General features: G+C 36.5%; 1 protein-coding gene across 1 annotated transcript in view; it reads left to right on the plus strand.

Annotated features, from left to right (window-relative positions):
* SUGCT (succinyl-CoA:glutarate-CoA transferase) overlaps positions 1 to 27742 on the plus strand; it is a 332933-nt gene that overhangs the window by 142905 nt on the left and 162286 nt on the right. The window contains exon 12 of the mRNA XM_062567916.1: positions 844 to 946. Coding sequence (XP_062423900.1) covers positions 844 to 946 — 103 coding nt within the window. The remainder of the gene's footprint in view (positions 1 to 843; positions 947 to 27742) is intronic.

A 27742-nucleotide genomic window follows, 5' to 3' on the forward strand; every position in this document is an offset into this window, starting at 1 on the left:
TCCCCATTGCTTTAGAGTTCCAGAAGACTGCAAAAAATCCTGCCTTTAAGTAGCTGGTAATGCTTCAGGAGTGTGTTTTCTTCATGTATGTAACGCTGGAAAGCAGAAATGGAGAAGAAACAAAAAAGCATTTCTAAAAAGAGGGGAAATACAGTAGAGTAGAACTACCAATTCTGAAATTGGTTATAGAGAGCTTATAGAGAAATAAGCTAAGCTTTTTGAATACAGTAAAAGGACTTGGAGCTTTAGATTCAACAGCATAGGCACAATGTATATGCACTCAACCGGATGTCCTTAGGGCAGATTATACAATCATACAACAAATAAATATGTAGTCAATGTTGTTATCTGACCAAAAAATGTGGCTGTTAATCCTGACATATGTTTTGGATGTAATGGAGGAAAAACACTGTAGTGCTTTAAATCAGCCTTTAGTGAACAGTGTCTTGTGTTAGACTCATATCCATATTATATCTATCCTTTTGTTGTTAAATAAATATGTAAAAGAAAACAAATGTGAAGCATGTTAGTATAATTAAGGACTGGAGGAAACCCATTGATCCCTATTTGAAACTGCTGATAATTTAGCTTTACATCATTGCTGGATTGCTTCAGATAATCAGATAGAAATATAAGTCTCCTCAGCTATGTTTTTTCCCCTTATGGCTTTGGTTTTTGCATTTCCGAAGAACACGTGTACTACATTTTTGTTATGTTATTGACTGCCCAGGAAGAAATCAGTGAGGAGAGTATGAAAGCAATGAGAGATGGAGGAGACACGTCGTTCATTTCTCAGAATCTGAAGCCCAGAGTTTAAACCACATGCTTTTTATTTGTTCTTAGGTTTTCTGAAAAAACAACGATCAAATGGTTGCAGCTCTTTGAAGGTAGTGGGGTTCCATATGGTCCAATCAACAATATGCAGCAAGTATTCTCGGATCCTCAGGTTTGTCCTAACCAAGTCTTTTCTATACATTATTACATGTGTTTTACAAATACTAAATAATGATTGCTTTTCCTCCTACACAGACTTGATTTCACCTACTTTAAAATGGGATAGAAGAGCTATATGGCAGGTTGAATTTAAGGCCAACAGTGTAGTATAATAAGAAATGATAATACAGATCCTCAAATGAATTATATGTTTGGGAACTTTGCCACAATGTGTTAAACCGTAGCTATACCATGTCCTCAGGGAATCTGTCCTTCAGCAGTGGCTAGGAAAACATGGAAAGAAAGTGTAAGATGCTGTTAATCAAATTCTGTCAGATAAATATTCTGAAAAGTATCCTTCTTGTTCTCTCCAAGGAATCATTTTTTTCCTGTAGAATGTGCATAACCAGAATCTATATTGTTTGAAATAAATAAATAAAAGGCCAGATTTTGAATGGAAACACGAAAATGAAACAAAAAAATCTGATGAAGAAAGTTTTTAACCTTTTCTTGGCTTAGTGGTTTCCCAGAGTGAGAGTGATACAGCTTTTATAACTATTTCTCTGAATTGCATCTATACTTAAACAACATTTTTACTTTCTAGTACCTGTGGTGTTGTAACATCTACATGTTCAGTGATCCCTCCCGTTTTCCTCACCTTCTGGCTTATGTTGGGTTAATTGCCCTAACACAAATTCAAATATACTGCCTTAGATAGTGTAACAGTATTTTAGATTTATTCTACTGTGCAATGAATCCTCTTCAAAATAATTCCTAATAATGGAAGTAACCTTTTCAACAAGGACAATACATTTTTCAAGTGCAAACCTGTGTCTGAAAGTCTGCCTGTAGATGTATCTCATGAAGAAGCAGAAAAGATCGAGGAACGAAAATGTTCCTAGTTGATTTCAGTAACTAGAAAAATGAGATTTGCTATTGAAATAAATGCTAATCTTGTATGTGTCCATATTGGTGGTCTAGAAGTGTTTGTCAGGAGTGTGAATATGGATATAGGTTTTTGGAAAGAACAGCAAATAAATCTCTATGATAGAGAAATATGTTTATTATACTTCAAGGGACGTTTATACAGCTACAGCAGTAGCAAAATAGAAGTTCTCCCTTTTCAGATTAATATGCTATTTCTCCTTGAGATGAGGGAGTACCATGCTGTAGAGGGTCCTTGGGCCAATTTTCTCACTTCATAACTTTTACAGGGATTAAACTTGGATTTTGAAGAACTTAAGAGTTCTGACTTCACTTAGTGCCTGATTGGCTAATTGAATTTGGGGCATTATTGAAAAAATATCTCACGCTTTTCTTTTCATGCTCCATCATGTTTTTAAAAAATCAGTTCCAAAGTGGAAGAGAGTACTTTTAAAAGTTTAAAAGAATTGGCAGTTACATCCCAAACTGAAAAGATCTTTAACTTTGTTACCTTGTTCTTGTTAGAGTTCATCCTAAATTTTAAATAATACAATGGAATTAGCCTATCCATGAAAGGTCCACAGTGTTTGGTACCACCATGTAGCAATTTTTTCAAAATATTTGCTCATAAAGGACCATACTGATCTTTAATTTTTCTAATGAGACTGCTTTTCTTTTCTACCTAGCCTGCTCTAAATTAAGTGGCACTCAGTCACTGCTTGCATATTGCAACTGGAAATTAAATGTCAGCATTTGTGATGATGTTAAGTATTATGAATCTGTTTCCTTTTTGATGCTCTTTACTTTCTTAAGCATTTTATCGCAGTTGTCATGCTATTGAAGGGGAGAAAAATATAGACTCTCTAGTTTTTTTTCTCCTCTTTCTTGAAAAATGGGAAGGTGTTAGCCTTTAAGGGATAGCTCTTAAGTCAGGGTATTTACGTCACCAGCGTATGTTTAGCAGGAATGTCACTTCACTTGTGACATTAATAACCCTAATTACTAATACTGTTTGGCAACAAGCACAAAGAGTGCTTTCGTTTAAAATGAAAGAGTTTATTATAGCTGAATAATCTACTTTTGAAGTCATTTGTCTTCAACCACTGCAAAGCCTCCAGAACGATACCAACCCTGGTGTACTTCAGTACAGACAAACTTATAATCTGTTTCTAATGGAATATGTTTAGATTTTGTAACCTTACATTGGCTATTTCCCATTTTGAGTATTATGAGCAGTAGTAATTCCCTAAAATATATATCCAGGAAAGGTGAATCTTAAGACAATTCCATTGACTTCCATGGCCATTATCTTCCTAACAATTTACAGATTTTGGTGGCTATAATGCAACTATCGTTCATTTTATGTGTGTATATATATATATATGCGTGCAGGCTCATACCACTGGTGACTAAGATGCGCTGCATGTATGTCGGCAATTGTCCAAACACATGCCAGCATAGCTGTTAATAATACCTGCAAAAGATTTTCTGGTGCATTGGGCTGTTACTGGCCAGAGTCCTAGGAGGGGATTGGAATAATGCAGGGGAGGAATGGAAGCAAAGCTGAGGAGATAGAAAAGACAAGGTAAAAGAGAGGACTGAAATGGTCTAATGGAATTTAATCAGCTGCAGGTGAATTTTTTGTTTTCAAATTTTGTTTTATTTTAACTAAACGGACATTGGAACTTTGAAGGATGAGAGTGGTTTGTATAGCTTCTCTTATAAACTGAGATAAAACAACAAATATTTTTTGATTCCAGGACATTTTGTTAATATCATTAAGAGCTTCAATTGTACTCCAAGAGAGCTGCCAACAAACCTGAAATTTTTTACTAAGTTAGACTGCTGGATGATACTGGTTTTTTTTTTTTTCCATGAATGGAGTGAAATGTCCACTTTTCCCAACTGATTATAATCTTTTATTCATTTGTAAGGTTAAAAGGAATACCACAGCCATTTGTACTGCTAAGTCAATCACTCTGTGCATACAAGTATATGCTTGTGTGCTTGTGCATGTGTAGTTAAAAGGGCTGAGAGAAACAGGGGCAGATAGAGTAGCCAAGGGGGCAGTTTTCTTAAAAGCGAGACAGAAGAAGGAATGTTTGTGAAAGTTCTTACAAACTCTTAATAGTACAGTATAGACTGTTTTCATGAAGCTTTTTACAGTCAAACTTTTTAAAGCTCTTCTTTAAAAAAATGTTCTTTTAACCAGGCCAAGATCGTACAAAACATTAAAGGAATTCTTAAAAAGTTTTAAAAACTTACTAGTGACCTCAGTATGGTCCTATTTAACATGCCCTCGGGAACATGTGTATGAAATACAATGTGGTTTGAGGTTTTCCAAACAAAACAATCTTAAAAGAGAATACTATTTTTAATAGAAACTATTCAAATGCTCCCAAAAGATAAAACAAAACAAAAACAGGTACGCGCTGTACTGCAGCTAACTATGAATGAACAGAGATCTTTACTGGTTAAGCAAGGGGAACATAATGATTATTTTTATTATTATTATTATTATTATTTTTTAACATCATCCTCCTCTCCCAACGTAATTTCTTTCACAGTCCTTTTACGGTGCTGTTATGTTCATCAAATAGCTGGTACTTAAGAAACAACCAAATAACCCAGAAATATGAAGGGCAATTTCAGAGATTGTTTGTTAATGTTTTGCCAAATTGAAGCCACGTTCATTGAGGAATTTTACTATATGAACCCTGCCAGCTGAAAATAAAAATGAAAGCCCTACAGTGGTTCTCTCTCTCTCTCTCTCTCTCTTTTTTTTTTTTTTTTTTTTTTAACAGAGCAGTTACAGTCATACCACACAAGTCGAGTACATCAGGTGTAAGACATCACCCCGATGCATCACTTCTGAGAAATATGGGGAGGGAAATATCAGAGCTGAAATATCACAGCTGGCCCTGATTTCAGCTCCTGCCAAACACCTGCAGACTCTAAAAGGATACCAAAACAAAACTCCACCCTATGGCAAGAGGCCATCCCTTAACAACCCTTCCCTGACTTTGCATCACTATAAAAATTAATTTAACATTTTTTTACAGAAACCTTAGTCTTCCTGTCCCAAAAGGCCATTACAGTTCCTTTAGCCATTTCTCTGAATATGCCTTAGAAAAAAATAGAAAATTGAAGTACTAAAATATCTGATAGCTGAAAATTATCTGATGTTTTTAGTTTATTGTTTGTGGAAACTTATGAAGCTGGTAGTTTTTTATTAACCTTCATAACACCTCTTATTCTGCAAGTCATTTCATTTGAACACATCCTGGCAAAAATTTCCTAGCATCTGGTAAAAACTTCTTCAATCAGTGTTGTGAACACAGAAAACAGCAAAAGAAATAATTTTTTTATTTTATTTTTTTTAAGAAAGCATCTGATGCTTTTTCTTCTTCTTCTTCTTTTTTTTTTTTTTTTTTTTTTAATTATGATGATGCATTTTATGGGCCATGTCTTAATTGCTTTAGCTATTCTTTGTTGAAATAGACTTTTGTGGCGCACTGAGGGCTTTCCAAGTCGAGTAAAATTATATTCATGTCTATAATACTGTAGGGAGGGTTTTTTTTACATACAGAGGTTTCTGCAACTGAAACGCAGTTGATGAAGGCCTGAGGTAATACAATGTGTCTGGAAGCAATTCCTAGCAGACAAGAGAAAGAAAGGAATTAAATTTTGCATGTGTCTCTTAAGTCAGTATTAGAGCTGGTTGGAAATTTTCCGGTGGAATGTTTTTCCGTTGAAAAATGCCAGTTCATTGAAAGTGAAACATCCACATGAAGGTGTCTAAAATAATTTTTTATTTTAAGACAGAAATTGAGCTCTATTCCATGCTGTTTTGTGAAGTTGAAAATGTGTAATATATAGTTTTGATTTGGGGTTTCAAGCCAACTTTTACTTCAATTTATAAATTCTATATAATGGAAAAATAGAACAACCCATATCCAGCCCTTTAATTTTGTCAAAAGTAGTTCTTTCATACTAAATTACAACTGTTTTCAAGCTTCTAGTTTGTGGGAAGTTTAGAAGTAGATTCTGTTCTGAAGTGGAAAACATTCAAAGATGGAACGCAGTTTGAAGAAGTAAAATGGAAAATCCAATTCTAAGACTGTTTGTAGTACAATTCCCACATATACGCAAATATGCAAGCTTTTATTTATTATGAGATAGTTGTGTATCCAGATGGACTCAAAATGAGACATAAACTGGGTTTTGGTATGATGATTATTGTAATAGGAGGTGTTTAGATTTGTGCAGTGTTTTTGTTATCTCATGTATTTTTGTCTGGCCTGCCAATCTCACAAAGACTAGTGGAGATCTTACTGTGGAGAAGTTTTGAAATATGTTGAATTTCTCTATAAAACTGTATAGTTAGTTTTATATTTATGAGAGGTCTTTTTGCACTTAAATATAATACATATCTATTGTACAGAAAAGAAAAATAATGATAAAGGATGTAGTTAACACCTTATATTAGGAAATTTTATTTTCAGTTACTTACAACTTTTCAAACCTTAATGGTTTGAGCTGAAATTTCCAGTGCTGGTTATCTGCCTAAGTCTGAATTTTGTTTGGAAACAGTTCAGATAAAATGATTCAGTTACATTTGAGAACAAGTTTGCCGCAATCTGTGGACTACCACATTAATGTATTTTTGCAGTTGGTTTCATCTGGGAGCTCTGCTGCCTATATTCTAGATAACCAAGTCTTTTGCAAAGAGACTTGAAAAGGGACAGGAAGGTGAATTTAGTATCAAAAATGTGCTGTTTTGCTGCCTTTTTTTTAAGTGTCAGTGGGAAACTTGGTTGTGAATGAAGAGGGAACGGAGGCTGTGCTTAGGAAGGAGAAGAGGAAAAGAGAACAGATTCAAAGCTTGTTGAGGCTGGATAATGGGATAAGAATAGGAATTAGAGCCAGTCAATAATGATTTTAGAGGGAAATGAGAGGACTATGTAGAACATAGACAGGAGCTGGGGGAGGGGGAGAATGGATTAGAAGTGTAGGGAAGATGAGTAGATAATAGAGGAAAAAGTGGCAGCAACTGAGTAAAAGGTGTGATAAAGAATAAAAGAGGAAAGGCAGAGGCTGGTGGGCAGGAGCAGCAGTATTTACAACCCTTAACTCTAGTAACTGCAAAGGAAGCTGAAAGATCTGTGTCTCGAGATTGCTTCTTTCCTGAAAAAAGCTATGAAGCCTCAGATACCACATTTGAAAGCTTTCATCTCCTTCCTCATATTCTGGTCTTTTAGGTACTTCGTGAACCCAAAGGTGTGAGCTTTGCTCAAGACCTAGATTAAAGTTTGTTAAGTACACTGGATAAAATTGTCAGCTTTTTTCAGCATCTGAATTTCTGTTGCTGAAACTTAACTTATGAAACTTAGCATTTAAAGCAATAATAATAAAAAAAAAAGAACATGAATATGAGAAAATTAATGGACAATCACACTGAATAGAGAAGAACCTCTAATTCCAGAAGCACTGTGGTATTTTTAGACCAAGTGTCATTTCTTTCTGTTGTAACTTCATCTTCTGGATGGACTTTGTTGTTCAGCTGAGGTGCATCTACTTTGCTTTGTGAACTAGGCTATTAGATATCAGATTCGTAATACATTTGATTCAGTACGTGAAAAACAGTGAAAGAGATAAGGGGTTGCAGAAATACTACTTCTTGTTTATAGAAGTTGAATGTCAAACAGGACTCTCTCCCTGCATTTGCCACGCATTCACATGTGATTTGGAGTAAGTCACTTAAATAAAAATGTTAAAAAATGACTGTTAAATGTGTGTTCCTCATTTGTAAGTGCCTACCTTGTGACACCATGTGCTAAATATGCAGAAGCATTGAGCTCTCATAGATTAAAAGAAAACTGAAAGAGTCCTTCGGTCATTTAAAAATGTAATATTGCTGAAAATGCTGGAAAATCTAACACAACAGTTTTGGCCTTAGTTTTCTCCGTACTTTGGCATCTCAGACAGGAAATTGGGACTCATCTAAAAGCAGTATTGTGAAGATGCTGTTGTTATGCTTCTGAAAAAGTACAGTTTTTAGTGAGAGAGCACCAGAGAAATCTCTCTTCATGAAATTAATTTTGTGTATATTAAATGTATATTAAATAAGGCCTGGAACTACATCTTACATATTTGAAATAGGAATGCTTTTGAACACCTTTTACTTCACTGAATGAGAGAGGATCCTAGCAGGAAAAAACGTTTGAGTATGTGCCTGAAGATTGTATTGTGTTTCATTAGTGCAATCAAGGAAATGATGCTTAATAGAGACATTTTAAAATTTCTAGTTTCTTTTGAAATATATGTATGTTTACGGTATGTCTTTGGCTAGTACTATTTGTTTGCTCATTCTATGATGAAAGGATTAAGATAAGTATTTCTTGGTAACAGAGAATACTGAGTTCTGAAAAGCATCTCGTTAGAGGTCTGTTCTCATAAGACAGTCAGCTGTGTTTAAAAATAACATTTCAGTCATAGCTATTCAAAGGTATGAAGAGTCAGTCACCTAGCTGCTTTCATCAGATTCTTTTAGAAGGAGATCTGTCAAAAAACTGTGTTGGCATTTTGCAGCAAGGAACTTGGCAAAAAACTATTTTTGAAACCTCTCAGGTCTTTGCTAGCAGGTTAGGAATCCGTTACACAGACACTCCTGACTCCCAAATTCCCATGCTAGTTTCTGCCTTCGTAGCATTAACAAACTCATCCCCTAAGTGGCATCAGTTGATTTCAAAGAATCTGTATTTGGAGTCTTGCATAACTGGAATATGCTCAGAATAATGCTATCCAACTTTAATATGTACTGAGCTAGATGATGCATAATTTAGAAATCCCTCACACGGCATAAGCCCAGCTCTCACTTCTGCTCATGTAAATGGTGCAACTATGGGGTCAGAAGAGAATTTTTAATGAACCCAGTTGCACTTATGCAAAGTTCAGTGAGTGTAAATTTTGTTATTTGTAAAGGGGGGAATATATGTCCATCGTATTAAGTGTCACAATCTAAGCAGAATGTTTAAACACGGAAGCAACAGATTTGATTGATTAGAAGCTTGTTCATCTGAGCATTTTCTGAATTGTCAGCACAAGGTGATAGTTGGTTAAAAACAGATATTTGTTTTCCCCACTGTATATACATTGTGAGAATATCTATATTGCCTGTTCATTGCCTGGCTCACAAGACCGTAGTGGTCTGGTAAGAAAAGGCCATTCTTTTGTTTTAAAAACAACAACAAAAAAAAAAACATGTCAACTTTTCTTAAGTCAACATGTATCTACTCACTAAGCAAAATTTACGGTAGTATCAATAGTAAACACTTAGGCATTTCAAACTAAACTTTACCACGCTTCAAAATATAACTCCCTCTAGCAGAGGATTTCTTTTTAAGATTTCTTGTTGCATTTTATATTCACCAAATTAATTGCTAGGGGTCTTCTTGATGTCTTCTTGGTGTTCATGTGAAGATAATCTGAGTTTTTCTGTCTTTCCTAGGGAGAAAAAGGGCTAGATTTTGTCGTAGGCCTTGCTCACTTTTAAATAGTTTTGTTTGTTATCAGTGTAATTAGTGTGGTGAAGCTCTGTAGTGCAATTTTTGTTTTGTAGGCATCAAAATAATATATTTTGGAAAATAAGTTAGCAGTTAGGCACAGTATGCTTCTGTAGCTACTTCTATCTGAGAGATTCTGATGATGATGTATGTATTCCAGCAAGGACGAAAATAAAGAGGAAAATCTAACCAAAAACAAGGTGCAAAAACTGTGTAGATAAGACTTTAGTTAGTGTTTGATCTACAGCAGCATTTCCTGAGTGCTCCGCTTAATTTAAGTCTTAGCTCAAACTATGACCCTTCTCCCGTCATCCTGAAATTACGAGTTTTCTCTCCTCTCTTCAGTCTGAGTTCATCTGAGAGTCCCACTCACTGCAGAACAAGAAGTGGTATTTTGAGATGAGATGCTGACTTGCTCACTTTGCATTATACTTATGCAACAGCGTTTTTAAAAATATATTGCTTTAGTTGTATGCCTCTTACTGACAAGGAGGAATACTTCAGCAATGAAAAGGCAAGTAAGTAGGCTGAGTAGGAGTGGATATTTGAAGATTTAGATTTCCAACCACCACAAAAAGGCATTAATTAGTTAGACAAGCTTTCTCTGTCATTGCCACTTTCCTTCTCATCCTGACTGGTTTCATGTATGCTTGAACTATGACTTTACAAAGTGGACGGTTTGTAAAGAAGCAGGAAGCATTTCCTCGCTGTGCATGGTCACTGAGGCCAGCACCATTATTACCATTGTTTTAAAGAATTCATCCTAAGCTTAAAACTGGCTACAGCTTTCAGATGTCAACGCTCTGTATAGCCAGCCACATGTTGAAATTTTCTCCACACAATTTCAATTGGCTCCTTAGCAACTGTAGCATTTAATTATCGCAGTTTAATTTAGAGGTTGTGTCATTTGGTAGATATGTTTTAGGGGTAATTTTTTTTTCTATTGGATAGAGGTCTTGATTAATGTTGTCAGTAATCTCAGATGTTCTTTGAAACATTACTTTTTCTAGTCCTAGAAAAACTATCCAGATGTATTTTTGAATTAAAAAATAACCCCCAAATCTTGATCATGTTTAGAGGAAGGCCTTTGGGATAACACAGTTGAATTTCAGTTGTCTAGAATGACATCTGAAACACATTAAGGCTCACATAAGAGGAAGAAGGTATAGGTATTTATATTTTTGTGCCTGCCTGTAGTGACCTATTAAAATAAATATTCCTTTAATGAAAGATGTGAAGGTGAAGGTGGTGCACTGAAGATTAATAACAGCAATACTACATGGGAGTGATCTAGAGTCACACATGAAGCAGATAGTGTGGTACTTCAGGAACTTTCAGTCAATTTTAGGAATGGCGTGAGAAAGATACCAAGTTGAAAGTATTATCACATGAATCCCAGTTTAACTGCTGTGAAAAAACAAGAGGTAAAAAGAGAACTTTTTTTTTTTTTTTTTTTTAAAAAAGATTTCCCCCCCCCCCCCCCAAAGTCCCTCCCTGCTATCTTGGTATCATGCAGTCTGAATCATCACCTCAGTGTTGCAAACACTGATGTTAAATCCCACTTTGCAATTAAAAGGCTGCTTTTCATTTCCTGCCTAAGCCTGAGAATTGGGGCTGACGCTTAGTAGCATTTGGGATACCTCCTAGTACAGTGCTGACTCAGCAGGCTGGCAGGAGAAAGGCAGTTTCACAATACGTTTTCAGTCCTGTGTGTGAGAGTATTTCTTCTAGGTTTCAGCCAGGACTCAGCTGAGCCCTCATAATACACAGAGATGAACCTGACCCCTGAAATAAAATCTCTACACAGGGCCTCTCAAAACACATGGGCATCAAGCACTGGGCAACCCAGCCTTGAAAAATTACTTTACATCCTTGAGGAGCTGAATATGAATGCCCTCAAAAGGATTTTCTAAACACTATGAACTACTGTGATCATTCTTATCCTCTAAAACTAACCAGAATTTTAGGCAGAAAGATAATTTGGACTTTACAGTTCGGATGTAACCCAAACTATTACTAATTTGTAGGTCTTTATAGAGAGCAAAAAGCATACTTTCTTGACATGTGATTTAGGAAATATTATACCAGTTCCTGAAAGTATGATGACGAGAAGCATGGTTATTTCAACTTGTTTAATAAGAGAATGGAAACAACAATAGTCACAAAATGAAAGTCAGTATCAAACCTTCAAGCATTTGAGAGGACTAACTTGTCATATTTGTAATCTGGCATCAGGCGTCCAAGAGGAAAGTTGCTGCTAGTGGATTTGCATGCAGAGATTATATGACTCAATATGCACTAAGAACCTCAAATAGATTTCAGGTTTTGTTTTGTTTCTTTACTTTTTTTCTTTTGAGAGTATTGTTTTCAGTTTTGCAATCAAGAACTGCACATTTTGCTTTGCAGTAATTTTTTGAAATTAATCTCGCTGCTAAGCTTGTCCATACCCATGAACAAACTTGGGAAGGCCTCAGAATCACAAGAGACACTATTTCCTCTGAAGCAGTCAATCCACGATGAACTGTGTTGGCAATCCTTGCCAGATGGATTTGGGAATTTCAAGAGTCAGGCTGTGTCTCCTACCAACCGGCAAAGGCCAGTTTGAGGGCTGGTATTTCTGTGGGCCAGGCTTTAGACAGAAGCCTCTGCCAAATGTAGGCTGGTGCTCATCTGACACAGAGCAGCAACCAAAATGTATCTCCCACAGTTCCCAAGTTATAACCAAAGTGAATGTAACTGTAAGCACAATTTAGTATCTGCGTATTTCATTCCTCTTTCCACTACTATATTTCTGTATGGTCACAAGAGAACAGAGGAAAAGCTAGGATTTCTCTAGTCCTTCCTGCAGGGCTCAAGGCTATCCATTCTTCTGTCTAAATGGCTGAAGTCTCTGTTCCTGTCATCAAGATAAAGAGATTTTTAGAGTAACTTTGATGTTTAAACTGGTTGTGTAATAACAGATTCTCTATTCTCCACCTCTCTCTCCTCCACCTTATTCCCTGAGAAATGATGAAGTCAAATGACAGGAAGAGAATTTACTGACAACTGGAGCATGCAAAACAAACAAAAACTAGGTCATGATGCTCCCTTAGATTTAGGGGCTTTTTTGTACAGGACAGTAGGAAGAAGTAGACTAGCTTCATTATTTTTAGATGAGAAAGCACAGGAAAACCTCTTCCAGGCTGTTATTGTTCTGATTCCAGCCATTTTTCTTGATACTGCCAGTAGATAAATGTGACTGTTGGATAGTTTTTACCAAATTTATTCAAGGGCTTGGTCTCAATAAAGTTGTATCGCTGTTGTGTCCCCCAGTGTTGCAGGTAGGCTTGCCTATCTGACCTTTAACACACGTCTCATATAGGAATGAGCTGTCTTTCGGTGACTTGCTTGAACTGATTTTGGATATGTTCTTTGTTCATATTGACACCGCTACTAGTGAATTACACTTTCCATTTTTTATTCTTACTGTATTTTGATATTGAAAAGGCTAGATAGAGAGGCTGAAAGTGTGCAGCATGCCAATAGTGATACTAGCTTCTAATTTTATGGCATTGCTTTTTATCTTCATACATTTTTCAGTCCATTGATTCTGTGTTGTTAAAATTTTCCTGGTGAATCCAATTTTAAAACTGGAAGCCTCTGCACAATGTGTGTTTTTTGGATGTGATATATATACACAGTTCATCCTAGTGTATCTTATGTACCAATGGAAAGTTAGTTATATTGGTACAATGTTCCGGTATAGCTTTTGCTCCATCTTGAACTGATGAATTTAAAAAGAGATATGCTTTGCCAGGCAAGCCCTATTGATTGTAGGAACTTGTTGTATTTTTCAAAATGTTACATAACCTTTTCTAAGGATATAAGAATATGCCTTAAGTAAGAATGTGTACTTGAAGCTTTCCAAGTCATGTATTTTGAAACACAGAACTATCTGTGCATCTTAACATCGACTGGTATTTTTTAATTGCCTTTTTTTTGTCATATGCTTTAACTCCAGAAACTACTCTGCTACAACTAGTGTCTGTTATAAATATAGATGGTGTTGAAGAAAAGTGACATTCGTATCTCTGCAGTGAAATTTCAAATTATTTGGAAATTTAAATAGTATATCTGTATGTCTTTATCTTCTAAATATGTCCTTGCAGAATCTAAACACCTGAAATTTTATTTAACCAAACAGCTATTCTAGCTGAAATAAAAGCACAGCAAAACCAGAGCAATTGTTAATTAAGTAAATATCTAAATATATATAGATTACAAGTGGGTTTATAAACATAACAACAAAATACAGATTCCTTGTGAAACATTTGCTATTACATAGCTCTCTTCAATCCAGTCATTTTTCTTATTTTAGAGCAAAATGCAAACACATTTGTTTTCACTGTGTACATTTTACTTTTCCTTTTAGATGACTGATGGAAAAAATAAACATGAAATAAAGGCATGCAGAGATAGTTTATGTTTTTACAGGTTGTCTAGGAAAGGGTGCAGAAAGAGGTTTTACTGTCATTTCACTATACAAGGTATTTTTCTAAGAGTCTGGGGTGTTTTCATTGAATTTTTGTTTTGAACATACCAAATCCTATGAACAAACCTTTGGCTACTTCAAGAGATGCAGATGTGCGCTCATTATATGATAGGTGTAATGTCTTTGAGCTTTTTGTCTTTACATGTTTGACCTGTGTTACATCAAAGGGGCAAGAACCAATACTGCTATGTTAGCTGAAGCACCAGCATAATATTGACCGTCTAAATAATCTCACAAGTCGATAGGGTGATGGGTGGGATTGAAGCTAAGTGCTTGTTCACATATGAGTAAAGTTTATATTTAGCTATGTCCTTAATTAAAAATTAATAAAAATATTGGGATCCAAGTGATGCAGGTATTAAAAAGACAACATAGTGTATTACAGAAAAGCAGTGCAACTGCTGTGCTGCTGACTACGAAATCTGGCTGCTTATTCACTGCTTGCTTTTTTCTGATGAAGCTGCCATTCAATAGACCACTTTGAGTAGGTAGGAATATATACTGGACATCAGTATCTAATACTAGATCACCAGTTTGTTTATAGAGGCCATTATTTTTGGAGAGGGGAGAGTTTGGTCTTAATTACTCAGTTATGACTGCTTTGTAGGTGACAACAGAAGTAGATGAGGATTCATAAATCCATATTTTTTTAATTATATATTTTTATTTAAGATTTTTGTCAGGAGCGCTTGCTACTGGCTTTTGCAGGCATTAGATAATTAAATGGGAGGAAATAAATGCTATTGCAAAGTATAAAATCTATACATAATGATGTAAACTTAGAGGTTTAAAATTTATAGATATAAAGCATAATTGGGAATGATTTCACCAATTTCAGGATTCTAGAACATAGTGTTTGTTATTGCAGAGGAGTCTTGCCTGCTGGTCTGTGTGGTTACTTAGTAAAGCATCAGACTTGCCTTAAATTCTGTAAGAGTCTAAAACTGCAGATAAAATAGATTGTAATTTGATTTAGTTATAGTTAAAGTGATGATTGAGAATGAAAGACAATATGAAGTTTGCTCTTGCTTAGAAAACTTCCAGCTTTATATGCTTGTGTGTGTTAAACCAAGTAAATTGTAATTTCCCCCAAAGCTGTGTGTCCCCAAATTTTGTTTTGTCTCTAATTACTATCATTTGCCCCAAATCTCTGAAGAGGTTACAGAGAGTGATAAAGGTATGCACAGGGTGATTGCTATAGTTGATAACATCTATCATGTTTTCTCTTTTGAGTGGCTGTGTGCTTTAGTTGGTTCAGTTAAGTGATAAAATTCTCCTCTCTCCCCCTTTTCCCCTGTACTCGAGTCGTTGCAGCTGTTCTCAGGACAGTAAAACGGTCAGTGTATTTGCTGAGCTAACAATACACTCTGCTACCAAACCAAACAATTTTTCTTAATGTGTGTAGCCTAGTATTGACCTATGTTCTTCCTAGCAAGGAAATATTCAGCAGATAAGTATTTCTTCACTGCTTGCTTGAATGAATTGAGGTGTGGCTTTGACTTACTGTTCTGATATGAAAACAAAGCTTAAAAGCAATTTTTTTCTTTTGTATTTTGTGTCTTAGGCTTTTGTTTTTCTGGAAGACGATTATGTTTAGTAGAATTAGGCTAATACTTTTTATGGTGAATCTTTCACAGGCAGTATGGTTCTGGTACAGATAAAATTATCTGTAATTCATATCAAATTCACTTTTTACTTAAACTGATGACAAAAATCTAAATGTGAATGAAAATTAAGGAGATATTGAAGCACTTTCTTTAAATATACCTTCTCTCAAATGAGGAGAAAGATCTGAAGGGATGTTTTCCACCTCTCAGAAGGATGATCATTGGCATACATATTTATTATGATACTCTTTTGTTTAATAACTCAAAAAAAAGAAAAAAAAAACAGAACGGCCCATGCAAAGAGGAATGTTGTCAGTGAAGAGGTTAAATTGATTCAATAGTCATCCATTTTTGTGATCTAATGAGGTGTATACTGAATAGCTGAAAATTGCAAGATACCACCAGCCACTTTGGAAAAGTGGAGCAGGCAGAGGATCTAGGGATAGAGGTTTGGGGGTGGTTGTCAGCAGGGATGTAGGAATGGTCATCTTTGGTTCCATTAGAACTTCTCATGCAAGCAAAACAAGACCTAAAACAAAATTCTTCTTCTTCACATTGCTCTTTCTCTTTCTTTCCTATCTTCTAATTGTGGTTGAGAATGAGATTGATTGGCAATTATTCACATCTTCCTGGTGTTCAGTAACTTTAAAAGTAATTACATGGCAAGTGTAAGGTTGAATTTTTTATAAAATTGTATTATTATTCAAAAAGTTTTGTAAACATTCTGACTTTCTATGTTCTCTGAAAAATATATGCTAAAACTCTACATTTTTGATAAAACACTGCATTTAGAATAACTCTTAATGAAAATCCATCTTTCAGCTGGAAAATCCAGCTTCATAATCCAGCTTTCTGTATTGTGCAAGTAATACATGCTTTTAAAACATTTACAAAATTTTTTTTGCAACTGACTTGAACACAGTTAAATATTACACATCTAAAAAGCCACTCCAATTTTTTAAGTTGGTACTGTTTTATGCTCAGCCATATATCACAATGAGTCTAGTGTTGAGTATTAAGAAGAGTATTTTTGATTTATATTAATTTTAAGGCAGCAGATTCTTCAAAGATTGGGCCAAGCATGCTTTTTTCAGCAAGTTCATGCTATGAAGGTTCAGAGGCTTGGCAATCTTCAAGGCTTTGCATACCAAAGCAAGAATTATCCATGAATTATTTTTTAATCAGGATGCAAGGAAGTTTCTTGAGGAGTCAGGTGCTTTCTCTACTGGAAAGCAGCTCTGCGGAGAAGGACCTAGGAGTCCTAGTAAACTGCAGGCTGGCCATGAGCCACTAATGTGCCCTTGTGGCCAAGAAGGCCAATGGTATCCTGGGTTGCATTAGGAAGAATGTTGCCAGCAGGTCAAGGAGGAAAATCCTTCCCCTCTACTTGACCCTGGTGAGGTCTCATCTGGGAGCATCTTAGTAGCAAAAGGCTACTAAGATGATTAAGGGACTGGAGCATCTCCTGTATGAGGAAAGGCTGCGAGAGCTGGGGCTGTTCAGCTCAGAGAAGAGAAGACTGAGGGGGAATCTTATCAATGTGTATAAATATCTGAAGGGAGGATGTAGAGAGGATGGAGCTGGACTCTTTCCAGTGGTACCCAGTGATAGGACGAGAGGCAACAGGCACATACTGAAACACAGGACGTTTCATATGAATATAAAGAAAACTTCTTTACTGTGAGAGTGACAGAGCGCTGGAACAGGTTGTCCGGAGAGGTTGAGGAATCTCTTTCCTTGGAGATGTTCAGAAGCCATCTGGTTATGATCCTGTGCAACGTGCTCTTAGGTGACCCTGCTAGAGCAGTGGGGTTGGACTACATGATCTCCAGCGGTTAGTTCCAACCTCAACCCTTCTGTGATTCTGTGTGTGATTTTGTTGATCCTATGTGGGATCAAAAAGAAACAAGCACCAGAGAAAGAGACATTTCTGAATGGAGTGTTTTATGAGCAGTTTAGCTTGGCATGGCTTTGAAATATGTTTTCTTGTTTATAAGTAGCTAAATACCAGGTCAGAGATAGCTACAAATAGACCTTATGTGTATGATTTTTTCTGAGAGCAAAACAGAATCTCCTCATGCCTTCAATTACTTTAGAGTTTTCCTAAACTAGAACAGCTTGAGGGACTTGAATGTAAAAGGTGCTGAGCATTGTGACCCCAATCCATCAGCACACATGCTTATTGTGCTGTGTTGCATTCACAGTAATGCAATTGCTCATGCTTTTGTTATTTTGTAGTGGTGTAGACTTTAGAAGTTTCAGTTTAATTATTGAATTTCATCTATTTCTCCAGTGAAGGTTTTCTTTTCATATCTGTTGCAACTGCTTGCATCATGTCATTTATCTGCTCTGTGGGGATAAAAAGCTGGGTAATGTTGCTGTTCTGCATTATTTTGGGATTGTTTGCTATGTTTTTGTCAATATATGCCTAGTCTTTCTTTCACTCTGCTGCAAGAAGTGTTTGTTCCTGTTCCTCCTTTTTGCTATGTAAATTCTGTGGGTCTTTTTTTGGTCGTAACTGTGTTTTAATATATTTATGCATTCTCTCAGTTCTCCAGTGTGATGGAGAAATACTGTCTTTTTGTATAAGATATTTTATTGAAATATGTTTTAAACCCTGTGGATCAATGTTTTTCCACAGTCCGTTTACATGCCACATGTAAAGTGCTCTGTCGTGCTAAGTACCTAGGAACAATGCCAGCAATGTCAATTAAAAACTATACATCAATGCAAAGAAATGCCGTTACGGTATAGTGCAAGTTCTAGCTATTGTGCTATGCTGACTACTGTAAAATTGTCCAGTTTAGTGGATTTACATATTTTTATTAATTTGACTCTTCATTTATTTCATGCAGTGTTGCATGGAATATACAATACAGTCTGTTTCTCTGGGGTCCATTCTGGGGCCGACGCTCTTCAATGTCTTCATTAATGACCTGGATGATGGGATGGAGTGCACCTTCAGTAAGTTTGCAGATAGCACCAAACTGGGACAAGGAGAGTGGCTGATATACTGGAGAGTAGGACTGCCATTCAGAGGGACCTTCACCAGCTGGAGAAATGGGCTAGCAGAAACCTCATGAAGTTAAAGAAAAGCAGATGCTAAGTCCTGCACATGGGATAGAATAACCCCACATACTAGTAGAAGTTGTGGACTGACTAGATAGAAGGCAGCTTTGCAGCTTTGTGTGCAGCTGTGCATGAGGACCTGAAGGTTCTCATGGGCAAGAAGTTGAACATGAGTCAGCAGTGTGAGGAATACTTAATTGCATGCTATACTGAATTAGTAACTTTATAGCATTGGAAGCAAAGACAATGGATGCAGGCTGCAGCAAGTGAAATTCTGGTTAGATACAAAGAAAAAAAATAACAGTGGAGGTGGTCAGACTTTGGATCAGAGAGGTTGTTAAATCTGCATTCTTGACATTATGCAAAACAGGACTAAACAAGACCCCAAAGAGCCTGATCTGACTTTAAAGCTGACCCTGCTTTGAGAAGACTCCAGATGCTCCTAATGATCTAAATTATTGTATGATTCTAATCATGTACTTAAAGAATCATTCCACAGATTCTGTCAAAGGACACAAGTAGCTCAGCTGGTTAGAGCATGGTGCTAATAATGCCAGGGTCGTGGGTTTAATCCCTGTATGGGCCAGTTGTTTCCCTGCTGAGCAGGGGGGTTGGACTAGATGACCTCCAGAGGTCCCTTCCAACCTTACTGATTCTATGATCTCTATGATAAGTGGTGGCATCTGACTAGGCATGCAAGCTATATTGTGTGACTATGGAAACATTCCTAAACAGAGATTTGTCAGAGTGCAAGCAGCAGCTGAAATTGAAAAGTGAAGTGATTATCAATATTTCAGGAGTTTAGATGCGTGTTCAAGCTGAAATTTCAGCTGGTGTGTTTTTATTTATTTCTGCTTTCAGCTATCATTCCTGTGTATTTCTGCAATGGGTGACTTTTTTACACTAAGATGTTGGATCAGGTTGCCAGCACCTGCAAAATAAGGAGAAAGAGAGATTACTCTAAAAGACTTGTTTTAAATAATTTCTAGTGTGAAAAAGAAAAGAAAATGAGGGGTGTGTTGGAGGAAAGATACGATCTTAAGATGTGTTGTATTAAAAAAAAAAAAAAAAAAGGTGCATAAATCAGTTTTATTTAAAGCATCCAAACCTGATAAGGGAAAAAAATGGGAATACAACACACAGGCTGCAAATGCAGTTCTCATGATTTAAATCTGGAAAGCTGTACAGTACATCTGTTTAGCATCTTGCAGTTTCAAGAACTCTGCCTTGAAAACCTTCTGTCACAGTGACACATGAAATAAAAGGTTATGTTATGACTTTCAGATGCAAACCTGTAAAAGTTTATCTAATAGCATACCATTTTTTATTAACCCCTTGCTGCTGCTCACCCATAATTGTCTTTTGCCAACAGTTTTTAGAGAGATTATGTTGAGTAAGGAAAAGAAATGCCAACTCAGATTGCAAAAATAATTCTGTAATGGGCAAGAAACTACTTATTTGCCATATGCAAATAGATGTTAAATCCCTTCATGTATCTATATATCTCTCCATCTATTACCCCTATTGCTCTTAATATTTTTTTCATATAAAGCAGTTCCTTCTTTGATTAAGGAAAGGGAGCAGCTTACTTTATTTCTGAAATAGACTTTGAAACAATTAGAATGGCACAGAATGCTTTAAACAGTTTAAAGATTTATGGTACTGTAAGAGGCAAAATACTAATATGATGTATGAAAAGATATTCTTGCTTTAGATATCTGATTTTAAGACTATGAACTTAGAAGAGATAAGGGTGTAATAGTTGCTTTCTAATTCGTGTTTACTGCTTCTGCATCTTGGAATTCGTAAAATTTATCAGCACTTATTCATAAGGGGTTATGACAAAGCTATCTTATAAAAGTTGCGTTAGTAACATATAAATATTGTTGACAGAGCTGAGTTAGGAGACCTTACCAGGCTAGGCTGAAGTTTGCGTAGTTCTAGAAAATGTGGTTAGTTCAAGGGTAGTTCTTCAGGCTGCTGCACAGGAATTATCTAGGATCCCAGTCCAAACTTTGGGATTTTATGAACCATTTACTGGAAAGTTTTCTCTAATCTCTTAAAATAGAATTTGCGGCGAACTGTCCTGCTTTCCTGCCCCTGACATGTGGGTACCGATACCTCTCACTGAGTCAAAAAGAAACGAGAAGCCTTTTCTATTGTCAGGAGGCACTTTGCTCCTTGCAAGATCAGGCCATGCAGACGTTCACCCCAACTTAATGCTAGAAGGCTAGTGGTTCCACGCATCCCTGAGTGACTTTGGTTAAGTTATTCAGCCAGGTTGTGCTATGGTTTCCATATTTACAAAATAAAGATAGTAGTATTTACCTTGCTGAAACATATTTTATGCATTGTCTGCAAAGTACTTTTGAGGTCCTTTATGGAAATTGCAATGAGCACTGCTATTTAATATGCTGAAGTGCCATTTGTTGGTTTTCTTTACAAGGCACAGATGATCCCCAAGAAACAACAGTAATTTCTTTACTTCGAGGAGCTGATGCCACGCATACGGCAGACACTTCCCAACAGTGAGCTCTGCTGCATGACCTCCAGTGAGTGGGTGTGTGAAAGGCAGGGAGATAGCATTTCCTCCACAGACATACACACCCTGTGACCCAGACTAGAGAAGAATCTGCTTTGCAGAAGGTTTGCTTCAAGGGATTTTCCACATGTATTTTATTATGTTGAAGCTGATAGTGGTGACAAGTTGCACATTAAGTAACTGTTTCTTCAAAAATGTGCTGTTTATATTCTCTTTAGGAAAAGTGATGTGATACTGGGTTTCTCAGATGAACAAAGTCATTTGATTATAGAATATGTTACTGTTGCATATGCAACTTCTCTTCTGCCCCATACCTACTCATTTTAGGCCTTTGGCTTTAGACGATGATTACCTGCATATTTAGGGACAAATGTATTGTATTCACTAAGTTAGTAGCCAGTGGTTTCCACCAGGGAAATAAGTTTAGTGTGCTGTTAGTGATTTGTTTTTGAAAATATCGGCAAGGTCCTCAAACATAAGTCAGTGAAACATGTGGTCCTAATCATTCCCTTAGAAAGGACACACGGTCTATTTTCCATTAGGAGTGGTGCTTACAACAAATGAGTAAATACAGAATGAAATTTACACATGTATTATAACTTTAGCATGTGTGTGTATGCATTCAAACATGCATGTACATGTGTATGCTTAGGCATACTCCCAGCAAGTATAATACCTGACTGCTGTAATACGAACAAGCTTACAGAACAAGTTGGTTGGTAGAATTGGAAAATGTTTTTAAAATATCTTTTTTTTTTTCAGCCAACAAAGTTAAAAATCTACATTTGCAGCATATAATTGGGATAGAGGAGCTACAGTAGAATCTCTTGTAAAGGTGTTGGGTTTTTAATAGTTCTCACTCAGAACAGAGTATGTAATGGCAAAAATGATGCAGCCTCCATGCCTTGTGATGTGCTATATTAGTCCTTGGTTAGACTAGTAATATAGTGCAGTATAGAAAAATGGAAGTAGAGATACGCACACACTCGGAGTCTTCACAACTACTTTGTAGAACCTGTTTTAGCCTACTGAATCAAGAAGCCACTGAGGGGCTTTCTCTTGGCACTGTACCCTGATTTCTCTAATGAATGAGAGTTAGCATAAAGGGATATATAGGCTAGTGGAAATTCAATCCAGCTTCCCCCTTAGCCTTATGGCAGCCTTCATGCTGTGGTGCATAGAACCTTTTGGTGGTGGAGGAGCAAAGCAGACAAGGAGTGCCCACGTTCTCCATTCCTTGTAGTGAGATTCCTATTGCGCATTGGGGAAGGGTCCTTGGTGTTATTTCCAATTCCTCTGTTTTTAGCTAGCTTTGTATTTGATACTGTAACATTCCTGGGGATAAAAACTGGGGCAGAAAACAGTGCCTGTTTCTGTCTTGAGCCCTTTTGACATAGGCCAAGTGTGAAGCAGAATGTAAACTAGAGCTTTTCTAGAATAGCACTCGTGCATAAGTTTTGCCTCAGCTAAATTTGCGTCTGAGATAGCCTGTTCAAACCTGACCATTTGAAAATAGTCCTTTTCTTCTGATGCTGCCCTGAGCAGAATCTAACCCACAGTTATGGAGGTAGACTAGGATAACGAAATGCCTGTGGAAGAAGGACACAAGGCTCCTTCATTGTCTTCTAGGCATGGTAATGACTATATTATTATATCTTTGTCACTAACCACTTGTTGGCATTTCTTTGTTTTTCTAAGCTGTACTTAAACTGTACACTGGATACTCACTAATACCAAGCCAGGAACTTCCTGAATAGTACATTTGTAAAAAGAATTCACACTGATGAATGCTGAAATTTCATTCAAGAATTTTGGAAGTCAGTGAAGAAAGGAAGTTTCATTTCTTTCTCAAGCACTGAAGCTGCTTCATATTTGGCTATAAGTAAATCCATGGACTGGATTTACTTACAGTTTATTTTATTATTCTCATACACCGTTTTTTTTTTCTATGATTGGAAAAAACAGATAGGAACCAGATCTTCCGTGTTTTTCAAAGCTTTGTGTATATGCTTTACATCAAATAGTTTAAAAGTTAACATCTTTTTTTTATTTAATAATAGTGGGCCAAACTGCAGCATGTTTAGCTCTACTACTTGAAGCAGTTCCACTGATTTCTTTGGTACTTGCTTTTTTTTTTTTTTTTTTTTTTTAGCAGAAATATACATTAATTAGAATTAAATTTTGTCTTCCAGGAGGAGATCAGTTTCCCAGACTTCAGGGAAATTTTTGCCTTCCTTTCTTCTCTTAGAAGCTCTTCTGTGAGCTTTCTGCTTCAGATTTCATGGCAGACTAAATCCAGCATCTTTGGAAGGGTCAGGTTCAAGGCCACGCTATCAAAATTCTGAAGAGGCCACAATATAAACTGAAAGTCTTTCAGAAGAAGATTAGTAGCACAGATTCCAGACCATGTAGTGATCCTTGTTTAGCTATGTTTTTTTCACTTCTCTCATAAGTGCTGTATTTTTCATGAAGGATCACTTGCACATTTTTTCAAGTTGAACTTGGGTCTCTCCAAGCCTCAATGTTGCAGTGTGGTGTGATTTGGGTGTGAAAGGTGCTGCTCGGATGACACATCATTACATAGGTGGCATATATAATATGGTCCCACAGCTGAGGGACTAAATACATACCCATCTTTTATTAATTGTGTGTCGACATGAGTGAGCAATTGCTACATATATCAGTTTCTATCTTTAGTCTAACAAGTCGTACAGGCACCATATATCCAGGTCAGGTACCGCTGTTGCTGGACCTAGCTTAAGGATAGGTAAGTGTTTGTTTATCTGTTTGGCACTACAAGCTTCACGTTAGAAATGCATTCCCAAAGTTGCATTTCTGAGACTGAAGTCATCATTACCTTAAGGTTCTCAAATTCCTTTTGCATTTACCCAAAGTGCTGCATCTGGTACTTTTGGCACTAGTAAAAATTATGCAAGTTTTCCTGCAGATTATCAAGATAAAGCTCTCCTTTTTCCTCTGACATTTGCTGTATTGTCATTACTGATCCCTTCTGTTTATGTGCTGTTCACAGTCTTGTTTTCAAATGAAAGAGGATATCAATTCTCAAAAATGAATATGTTCTTCTAAGCCTCCATTCAAGTCAGCATGTCCTCTTCAAGAAAACTACTTGGGCATATCCATAACTTTGACAGGACTTTCAGCATGTACTTAAAATACTTAAATGCTTAACTGAATAGGGATAGACTAAATCTTTCCTGAATCAGAGCCATAATTTTTGATGGGTCAGTTACAGGACCCGTTGCAAAATCTCCTTTGGGACATGAGTCTAGATAATGTGAAAGACAGAGGTATCTTTGCAGGGAACCTTCATTTTACATTTTATTTCATCTGTGTTCACCCTGGGAATAGCATTTACCACTGCCTGTCATAAAAAATGAGTAGATTGCTCTACTTGCTGTTATTATATAGCTTTATGTGTGTTACAGCAGAAAGTTTACTCTCCCTTTACTGTCTAGTGTGAGAATGTAGTGTGCTAATGAGTAAGTTTCCTTATGGAAATCGCACATTCTCCCTGTTAGCTGTACATTGCCACTGCTGCTTCATTAGAAAATATCTGTGCTATGTTAGAGCTATCTATCATCTTGGCAAACTAAGGGAGAGGATCAAAGAGCAGTTAAAGTAGACTATAGGAGAGGTGAATTGTTACTTGTCCTACATTCATGGTAGAAATACCTCTTTGTAAAGATTTCTCCCTGAAGTTTAGGAGATTCAGACTGTAGTTAGTCTGTGGAAGAGCCATGTATTTTGCGGACTTCATCAAGATAACCATTTTGAGTTAAATTAGTTCAAAGGCATCTGGCAGAAGCTGTGCACCTGATTTTCAGAGACATCATTTATAGGGAAAGACATGCTCAGAGAAAAGATGCTTCAAGGCAAATGATTCTGTGTCAAAGGCCTATGGTCAATACGTTGTCCTTGAGACCCTTGCTCTTGGTAAGTGGAAATGAAAAAGGAAGAAATGCTTATGATAAAAGTTATTGTAGCAGGATACTTTTTCCCAGAGCTCCAACCGGATTCAGAGCAAGTTCCCCCCATATTTCCCAACCTCTTCTGTTGTGCAAATGAACTTCCAAATAACGAATAGTTCTCTCGATTTACTTTGCCTTGATAGTCAGATTACCCTTGTTGAACCCATCCTCTGTCAAAATAGAAGAGAAGCGAGTTCTTTGATGTTGATCAGCGCCATGGCTAACATTCCCTCCGTGAGTGATACAGTAGGCCCAATTGGTGGTGAGAGGAGAATAGATGGATTATACCCAGCGTCACATTTTCTACTCTGAAGATTTCAGCAGGGAAAAAAATTATATAATGAGTTCATGTGTCCAGCTGTATTTCTTGGATTGTGTGGAAAACAGGAGGTAGTGCAGCTTACCTTAGTCAATGACAAAAAAGAAGTTAAGTTTGCATTGTGTTTACTGTGGCCAAGAGCATACGAGAGACTGCACAGCATCTGATGTGTAGTAACTCATCTTCACTTGGAAACTTTTCAGTATGTCAGTGCCCTGTCTGCAATATTATTTCCAAGTACCAGTTATGCAATTCACATAACCTCCTAACACAGGTAAGGCTGTCTTTTTTCCAAAGGCAGTCATGAGATCTATCTGTGACTGTAGAGCAGTGTATGCAAAAAAAAGTCACGTAAAGAGAGGAAAATAATCTCATAATGCACTGTCAGCTAAAGACATGATACAAGACAGCCTGAGTGATTTAAGAATGCTTTTTTGTTAGTCGTGGTTGTGAAATCAAAAAAATACGAATTTCCAAAACTTCTGATATTGTATGTCTTCTGGATTTTATTTCGTATTGCAGTCTTTTGCTATGTGACCAAAAATGTGAGACGATAGGTGGTCAGAGTGTAGAAACTTTCAGAGAAAAAATCAAAAGTAAATCATAGTGTACTACTTTTTCTCTATTATTAAATGTTTGTTCAGGATTTCCAACTTTACTGTTTTGACACCTGTACTTGATGTAAGCATATACTTTTTTAAAAGTAGTTGTCATCCCTATGATAACATTTATTGCTTCTGTAGCGTTTTTTATCTAAACATCTCAGAGCTCTTTGCTGAAGAGGTAAATATCATTATCCCCATGTAACTCATGAGGAAGCTGAAGCATGTGGGCAATGAAGTGGCCATGCATCAGGCCTGTAGCAGGGTCAGGACAAGAAATGGGATCTCCTGTTTTATAGGAGAGTTTTTGCTTGTTTGGTTGTTTTTTTTTTTTTGTAATTTTAGGATCATGGAGAGGGACAGAATGTTTTTATTTTTGTGTGTATGTTTGTCTGTGAGCTGCTTAATCTTGAAACAGGCATGGTGAACCTTAAGCTGTGAGCTAAAATCATGCAAAGCATCATTGATTTTTGTTGTTTGTATGGTGAAACATGATGGTATCAATTTGTGTTTTGTCATGTCATTTCTTTTCAAATTCTCTTGCATCTGAAGCTTGGAGCAAAACTAAGAAATGAAAAAACAGTATGAAAAAACTGGCAGAAGAAATGATTGGGGAATAAAAATATCCAAGCCTCACTCAACTTTATGCTTTACCTTTCTGTTAGATAAAGAAAGTACAAGCAGTAGGCAAGTGAATCAGTACTATTCATTAGAGAATTTTGTGTTCTCTGTTCTTGTCATGAAAGAAATGAAGATAGAGAGCATGTTATGACAACTCTGGCAAGCAGTAACTGATTTTTAATGTTTTTAAATTTTATTTTATTCTTTTACTGTATTTGAATTGAACCTTTCAAGTCCACTTTCCTATGTAAACCAGTTTCTCAAAGAGTTGACTGTCTGATGTTGAACTGAAACTAAAAACCTGTGCTTGACTTTTGGCTAATACATCACATAGTGCTGAGATGACGCTCCTCTCCAGATGGAAATATTCAGTTCATTGTTCATCCATCGTGGTCAGAATGTGTCCTGGGGGTTGGCCTGTTTATTCTATCTTTCTTTCTTTCCTTTTGCCTGCATGGTTAAATAGTTTCAAGTGTGTACATGATAACTAGGGCTTTATCCTGGTATATAGATCTGTCTGTGCAATGTTTTTATCAATAACACCCTTTTAGTGGGAAGAGAGGAGAATATTTTCGTTTGAATCCTAGTCTAGTTACTGTTGTGTTTCCTTTCTGCTCTCTTTTCTTCTTTAGGCTATCACATTTTTTTTCTCTTTCTCCAGCGGTTTGATTACTGGGTTTGTTTTCCAGCTTAGCAGAGCAATACAGACAGATTAATAGTGCATGCTATGTAAAGGATGGAGATACCTGATGGATTAGGCATAAATCTGGGAATATTGTGGATTCTGATGTGGTTCTGAGGGCAACATGCTATTTGCCATTAGGAGAATCACTTAGCAGTACACTGCAAAAGAGAAAAAGGTGTGTTAGTTAACATGAAGAAAGAATGTACTATTATTGATTTATGATGCTAATTGACGGTGTGTTCATAGTTCTTCTTTTTTATATGTATTTTGGGGAAAAGAATTTAGGAAAAATGCTAGGCAGGATTCTCGGGTTAGCTCACTTTACTAACGTGTCTGTTGGTGAAAGTTTCTCTAT

This window comes from Rhea pennata, chromosome 2 (genome assembly GCF_028389875.1).
Source record: "Rhea pennata isolate bPtePen1 chromosome 2, bPtePen1.pri, whole genome shotgun sequence".
Taxonomy (NCBI): Eukaryota; Metazoa; Chordata; class Aves; order Rheiformes; family Rheidae; genus Rhea; species Rhea pennata.